Raw genomic sequence first — 7982 nt, forward strand, 5'->3', positions numbered from 1 at the left:
CCCAACCTAGCCCTCCCAGTGCGGCAAGGTGGAATAGCCCGCACTGGGCTAAGCACGCGTACTGGGGACACCGTGCGCTTTACCGCATAACACGGTGTCTGACCGGTACGACGCCCTCTCACTCCACGGTAAGCCCGGGGAGTTGGCTCAGGTATCCAACCCGGCTTCGCCACACTCCCCTTTAGCCCCCTCCCAAGAAATTTTTGGGTGAGCCTCTCGGGTTTCCAGCCACTCTGCCTTGCAAGCGCCTCATAATGCCGCCTCTCCGCTTTTGATGCCTCCAGCTCCGCTTTGGGACGGCGACACTCCTCTGGCTCTGCCCAGGGTCCCTCTCCGTCCAGAATCTCCTCCCATGTCCATTCCTCCTTGTACTGCTGCTGCTGTTGCTGCTGCCCGTTGCCACGCTGCTTGGTCCGGGTTTGGTGGGTGTTTCTGTAAAGGTTTTCTTCCAGGGGTGAAGGAGAGGACCAAAATGCAGCGTAGCCAGTGCTCAACATGTTTAATTAAACAATAACCATGAACACTTAACGAATAACAAAATAACAAACCGTGAAAACCGAGACAGTCCTATCTGGTGCAGAACAAACACTGAGACAGGAAACAAACACCCACAAAATCCCAACACAAAACAAGCCTCCTATATATGAGTCTCAATCAGAGACAACGACTACCATCTGTCTCTGATTGAGAACCCACACTAGGCTGACAGAAACAGACAAACTAGACACACAACATAGAATTCCCACCCAGCTCACGTCCTGACCAACTAAACACATACAAAACAACAGAAAACAGGTCAGGAACGTGACAATTTTAATGTTTATTTCACTTTTGTTTATTATCTATTTCACTTGCTTTGGCAATGTAAACGTATGTTTCCCATGCCAATAAAGCCCTTAAATTGAAATGTAATTGAATTGAAAGAAAGAGAGAGAGAAAGACAGAAAGACAAACAGAGAGAGAGAGAAAGAGGAATGCCTCCCAAATGGCAACCTTTTGCCTATATAGTTCACTACTTTTGAGCAGGGCCCGAAGGGCATCTCAGTAACTCTAAACACAATGCACAATAATGTGATAGAGACCGGTACGGTTGCCTAGAGGCTGTTTTGGGGTCAGTTTGGTCTGGAATTGTTAAGGACAATGGCCTACAGCTAGCAGTCAACACTGGACAGCATTGTGGGATTGGCAACTAGCAACGTTTTCAAATACTTCTGACTAATTGGATTGAGAGACATCAAGGTCTAAACTGAAACAACCAAACAAGGTGTGTACAATATTTATATGATTTACAAAATTAATGGTAAAGTATATTACATTGTAATAGGAAAACTGTGATTTATACCGTAAATGTGTACATTTATCAACAATAAAATACTGTAATGCATTATACTGCAGGATGCTGTAAATTATGATGCATTGTGGGAAAATGTTGTGGGCAGGGAAATAATGTATGTATTTCGAATGGTACTGTAATTGCACCCCACAGAATACAGTGCCGTATTTTTCGGGCACCACAAACCTTTTGACCACTAGTGGGTGCACAGTATTCTTGTTTCTGATTCATTAACATATTTTGAGTCACGACTTGTATGTGCGTATGTGATGTAGTAGTGCCACATCAGTTAAATGTGTACAGAGAACGGATTGGAGTGGCAGCTAGTCACAAACCTTTAATGGTTGAGCATCTGCCATATCCTTGGTCTGTTTTGCCCTGTAGTCGCTGCCAGTTTGGAAGCCTTTGTCAAGGCCAAGTGATATAAAATACCAAAATGTGGAATTTTATATCACTTGTACTTCTAGAGGTCTTGACAAAGGTGTCACGCCCTGACCTGAGTATTCTTTGTTTTCTTTAAATATTTTGGTTAGGTCAGGGTGTGACGAGGGTGCTTTGTGTGTTTTTGTCTCGTCTAGGGTGTTTGTACTGTCTAGTTTTCTTTTGTAGATTTATGGGGTTGTGTTCATTCTAGGTGTTTTTGTAAGTCTATGGTTGCCTAGATTGGTTCTCAATTAGAGGCAGGTGTTTATCGTTGTCTCTGATTGGGAATCATATTTAGGCAGCCATGGTCTTTGGGTATTTTGTGGGTGATTGTTTCCTGTGTCAGTGTTTGTGCCACACGGGACTGTTTCGGTGTGTTCACGTTTATTGTTTTTGTATTTGTGTTCATGTTCAGTTTTCCCTATTAAAACATGGACACCTACCAGGCTGCGTATTGGTCTAATCCTTGCTACACCTCTTCAGAGGAAGAAGAGGACAACAGCCATTACACAAAGGCTTCCAAACTGGCATTCATTGATATGATGTCATATGTAAACACATTAGCAGCCAACCTGCTTGCACCAATCCCATGCAATATACTGTAAAATACTGTAAAATACAATCCCCATCTCCCTCAATGAATTTCATTCCTTCATTCATCCATTCATTCATACATTACAATTACCGTAAAAGGATTACAGTAACTCACTGTACTGTTATTTTACGGCAACTTACAGACAAACAGTTTCCTGTGAGTTACCATAAAAACAATAGTAAAATTATTACAGGAACAGTTTGGATACCGTAAAATACGTTACGGTAACATATTGTACCTTTTGATAACTTACAGGAGACTGGCTGCCTCTAAGTTACCTTAGAAAAGCACAGGAAATGTTTTACAGGGTACATAGTGCACTATTTTTGGCAGGCCAGACTTCTGTTTAAAAGTGACAGACCTTGCTAACAATAGCCTTTGTGTGTGACAATGTGAAAGTGGACTGCTTCACCACACACCACTGTGGCAAAGACAAATTACTAGGAGAAAACACACACCAACGCCTGGTGGGCTGTCACAGCCTCCACTAAACACACAACAACACCACAAGGGGCAGAGTGAAACAGTGCCTTCCCCTCTTTCCTCGTGATAATGCAAGGTGGAGGAAGTATGGCTTCACATGGATGTGATATGTGTGCCAGGTCCATATTAGTGTGTGCGTGTATGCGTGTGCGTGTGTGTGTGTGTGTGTGTGTGTGTGTGTGTGTGTGTGTGTGTGTGTGTGTGTGTGTGTGTGTGTGTGTGTGTGTGTGTGTGTGTGTGTGTGTGTGTGTGTGTGTGTGTGTGTGTGTGTGTGTGTGTCAGGGGTATTTGCATGTCGCGTTTGTGAAAGGAGAGTAGGCCTATGGACATAACAAAGTCGTCATTCACAAAACGCTAATCTTTGCTCATCTACTTCAGCTAAAGATACACATATGTGGCATTCACTAACGATTGGGTTGGGGCAGCCAGATGTGTGTGTGTGTGTGTGTGTGTGTGTGTGTGTGTGTGTGTGTGTGTGTGTGTGTGTGTGTGTGTGTGTGTGTGTGTGTGTGTGTGTGTGTGTGTGTGTGTGTGTGTGCGTGCGTGTGCGTGTGCGTGTGCGTGTGTGTGTGTGTGCGCGAGTGTGTGTGGTTTATGTGTGTGTGCGTGCGTGTGCAGAGCGCGAGAGAGCACACATTATATGGTATTGAGAGTCAGCATGTCGTCATCAAAAGAACAACGACTACAGTGTGTATCTGACATATGGTGGCGCGCGCCTTAGCGAGCGGAGTGGCCGAATGGAGGGAATGCCACTGGCTTAAATAGTTGCGCAGGTTCCATTCAAACCCAATGGTGCATTTCACACCCAATGACAGAGTATATAAATTGTTCAACTAAAGAAAGCTCACAACATTATGAATTTCAATGCGTTTTTCTATTGTTTATATACTGTGCGCCATGGATATGTTGGCAATAGGTTACGATGCGCAAAACGCATTGACATATTGGCTATATACTTAAACCTCACACTGCAAATTAAAAAAACACTGATTCGATACTAATAGCATTAATGTACAATAACCAACCTTTTATTAACCCCTTATGTGCACTGTAATGCACATAAACGTATTAAGCGTGAATCCTCTCTGAAGCGCCACAGGGCCACTGTTGCTATTTGTAGCGGGCACCGGACACTTAGAGGAAGGCATACCGTCCGGCACTCATGGAGAGCCGGCCACAAGGCAGCCACAGTCCGCCGAGTGTCTAATTATTGCCGATTGCCACAAATTAACTCACATCGATATTTAATGAGTAAGCCTAAGTAACCCATGACGTGCGCAAATGTTGGTATGAGTCACACCAACATTGACCCGCAGCCAATAGCCCTAGGACTACAGTGGTTCTCTAACAGAAACAGACCAACCCAGCTCAGAGCGACATTTAGAACGGTGAGGCGCTTACCTTGTTTCTGCGCGGGGAGCAGAAAGGTGTTGAGTTTTTTGGACGAGGCGCTGGAGCACGCTCCCCGTCCCTCTAGCAAGGCTTGCAGTGGTCGGGTCTCCCCGGGTTGGAACTGACAAATCAGCCCAGAGCCACAGCGCCCGGTGTACACTCCACACGCCTGACCCTCAGCAAGGGCGCACGACAGACAGCACCCGCAGCCGGGCTCCCGCACCCTCTCTGCGCAGTCTTTTGGCAGCGGCTTGCACTCCATAAGAGCCCCGGCGTCACACGGCTCGCATCGGACCACCGGTCCCACGGTCTCCGCGAACCGGGTGAATGCAGCGAGCACCGCAGTGAGACAAAGCACGCATAGACCAGGCATTCTGCCGATAAGCCGAAGACAAAGGGACAGTATGCGAGTTGTCACGTAAGCTTAAGGAGACTCTCTGTGTCACAGCGAACCGGCTAGACTTCTCCATCTGTATTTTCTTTTAAGCGAACTTGTCGTTTTATACAGGCGGGAAAAAGAGCCAACAAGTCACACCCTCGTATGAATAATGTAAATGGAGAGCCCCGATCCAGAGGAAACGCAGACGTTGACGACACTGGCTCGAGAATTACATTAATAACGGTTTAGAACCGATTCACAGGTGGATTAGGCTTATTCGATGAATGTACAGTATTTATTGTGTAACTATCACTTTGTACACAATGTTTAGTATATAGGCCTACTATTTTGTTGTATTTTAATTGATTAAAGCAGGTAATAAGCTTATTTAATTTAGAGTTAGGAGCCAAGTAAAATGTGAAACATATAGGACTAGTTTCCCTGACACCCAGACACCCGGACCAAAATGTATGCTACATTCTCAATTGAAAGTGTTTTTAGTCCAGGACGAAAGTTAATATAGGTTGGGACACCGGCCCCATAGGGTTAGAGTTTTTCACATGAACAGAACACTAGATATGGTCTGAATCAGTTTCCCTTGGCTATACCTGTGGATTTCCTGCTGGCTATACCTGTGGTTTTCCTGCTGGCTATACCTGTGGTTTTCCTGCTGGCTATACCTGTGGTTTTCCTGCTGGCTATACTAGTGGTTTTCCTGCTGGCTATACTAGTGGTTTTCCTGCTGGCTATACTAGTGGTTTTCCTGCTGGCTATACTAGTGGTTTTCCTGCTGGCTATACTAGTGGTTTTCCTGCTGGCTATACTAGTGGTTTTCCTGCTGGCTATACCTGTGGTTTTCCTGCTGGCTATACCTGTGGTTTTCCTGCTGGCTATACCAGTGGTTTTCCTGCTGGCTATACCTGTGGTTTTCCTGCTGGCTATACCTGTGGTTTTCCTGCTGGCTATACTAGTGGTTTTCCTGTCCTGCTGGCTATACTAGTGGTTTTCCTGCTGGCTATACTAGTGGTTTTCCTGCTGGCTATACCAGTAGTATTCCTGCTGGCTATACTATTGGTTTTCCTGCTGGCTATACCAGTGGTTTTCCTGATGGTTTATACTAGTGGTTTTCCTGCTGGCTATACCAGTGGTTTTCCTGCTGGCTATACCAGTGGTTTTCCTGATGGTTTATACCAGTGGTTTTCCTGCTGGCTATACCAGTGGTTTTCCTGCTGGCTTATACCAGTGGTTTTCCTGCTGGCTATACCAGTGGTTTTCCTGCTGGCTATACTAGTGGTTTTCCTGCTGGCTTATATCAGTGGTTTTCCTGCTGGCTATACCAGTGGTTTTCCTGCTGGCTATACCAGTGGTTTTACTGCTGGATATACCAGTGGTTTTCCTGCTGGCTTATACCAGTGGTTTTCCTGCTGGCTTATATCAGTGGTTTTCCTGCTGGCTATACCAATTGGTTTTCCTGCTGGCTATACCAGTCGTTTTCCTGCTGGCTTATACCAGTGGTTTTCCTGCTGGCTTATACCAGTGGTTTTCCTGCTGGCTTATATCAGTGATTTTCCTGCTGGCTATACCAGTGGGTTTCCTGCTGGCTATACCAGTGGTTTTCCTGCTGGCTATACCAGTGGTTTTCCTGCTGGCTATACCAGTGGTTTTCCTGCTGGCTATACCCGTGGTTTTCCTGCTGGCTATACCAGTGGTTTTCCTGCTGGCTTATACCAGTGGTTTTCCTGCTGGCTTATATCAGTGGTTTTCCTGCTGGCTATACCAGTGGGTTTCCTGCTGGCTATACTAGTGGTTTTCCTGCTGGCTATACCAGTGGTTTTCCTGATGGTTTATACTAGTGGTTTTCCTGCTGGCTATACCAGTGGTTTTCCTGCTGGCTATACCAGTGGTTTTCCTGATGGTTTATACTAGTGGTTTTCCTGCTGGCTATACCAGTGGTTTTCCTGCTGGCTATACCAGTGGTTTTCCTGATGGTTTATACCAGTGGTTTTCCTGCTGGCTATACCAGTGGTTTTCCTGCTGGCTTATACCAGTGGTTTTCCTGCTGGCTATACCAGTGGTTTTCCTGCTGGCTATACTAGTGGTTTTCCTGCTGGCTTATATCAGTGGTTTTCCTGCTGGCTATACCAGTGGTTTTCCTGCTGGCTATACCAGTGGTTTTCCTGCTGGCTATACCAGTGGTTTTCCTGCTGGCTTATACCAGTGGTTTTCCTGCTGGCTTATATCAGTGGTTTTCCTGCTGGCTATACCAGTGGGTTTCCTGCTGGCTATACCAGTCGTTTTCCTGCTGGCTTATACCAGTGGTTTTCCTGCTGGCTTATACCAGTGGTTTTCCTGCTGGCTTATATCAGTGATTTTCCTGCTGGCTATACCAGTGGGTTTCCTGCTGGCTATACCAGTGGTTTTCCTGCTGGCTATACCAGTGGTTTTCCTGCTGGCTATACCAGTGGTTTTCCTGCTGGCTATACCCGTGGTTTTCCTGCTGGCTATACCAGTGGTTTTCCTGCTGGCTTATACCAGTGGTTTTCCTGCTGGCTTATATCAGTGGTTTTCCTGCTAGCTATACCAGTGGGTTTCCTGCTGGCTATACCAGTGGTTTTCCTGCTGGCTTATACCAGTGGTTTTCCTGCTGGCTTATACCAGTGGTTTTCCTGCTGGCTTATATCAGTGGTTTTCCTGCTGGCTATACCAGTGGGTTTCCTGCTGGCTATACCAGTGGTTTTCCTGCTGGCTATACCAGTGGTTTTCCTGATGGTTTATACTAGTGGTTTTCCTGCTGGCTATACCAGTGGTTTTCCTGCTGGCTATACCAGTGGTTTTCCTGATGGTTTATACCAGTGGTTTTCCTGCTGGCTATACCAGTGGTTTTCCTGCTGGCTTATACCAGTGGTTTTCCTGCTGGCTATACCAGTGGTTTTCCTGCTGGCTATACTAGTGGTTTTCCTGCTGGCTTATATCAGTGGTTTTCCTGCTGGCTATACCAGTGGTTTTCCTGCTGGCTATACCAGTGGTTTTCCTGCTGGATATACCAGTGGTTTTCCTGCTGGCTTATACCAGTGGTTTTCCTGCTGGCTTATATCAGTGGTTTTCCTGCTGGCTATGCCAGTGGTTTTCCTGCTGGCTATACCAGTCGTTTTCCTGCTGGCTTATACCAGTGGTTTTCCTGCTGGCTTATACCAGTGGTTTTCCTGCTGGCTTATATCAGTGATTTTCCTGCTGGCTATACCAGTGGTTTTCCTGATGGTGTATACCAGTGGTTTTCCTGCTGGCTATACCAGTGGTTTTCCTGCTGGCTATACCAGTGGTTTTCCTGCTGGCTATACCAGTGGTTTTCCTGCTGGCTATACCAGTGGTTTTCCTGC

The 7982-nt window shown here is 46.0% G+C and overlaps 1 protein-coding gene across 1 annotated transcript in view; it reads right to left on the reverse strand.

Annotated features, from left to right (window-relative positions):
• igfbp3 (insulin-like growth factor binding protein 3) overlaps positions 1-4800 on the reverse strand; it is a 96898-nt gene extending 92098 nt beyond the window's left edge. Inside the window, exon 1 of the mRNA XM_055943986.1 lies at positions 4236-4800. Within this exon, the coding sequence (XP_055799961.1) occupies positions 4236-4599 (364 nt within the window). The 5' untranslated portion in view covers positions 4600-4800. The remainder of the gene's footprint in view (positions 1-4235) is intronic.
• Between the last annotated feature and the right edge of the window lie 3182 nt (positions 4801-7982).

The sequence above is a fragment of the Salvelinus fontinalis genome, chromosome 14, assembly GCF_029448725.1.
Source record: "Salvelinus fontinalis isolate EN_2023a chromosome 14, ASM2944872v1, whole genome shotgun sequence".
Classification (NCBI taxonomy): domain Eukaryota; kingdom Metazoa; phylum Chordata; class Actinopteri; order Salmoniformes; family Salmonidae; genus Salvelinus; species Salvelinus fontinalis.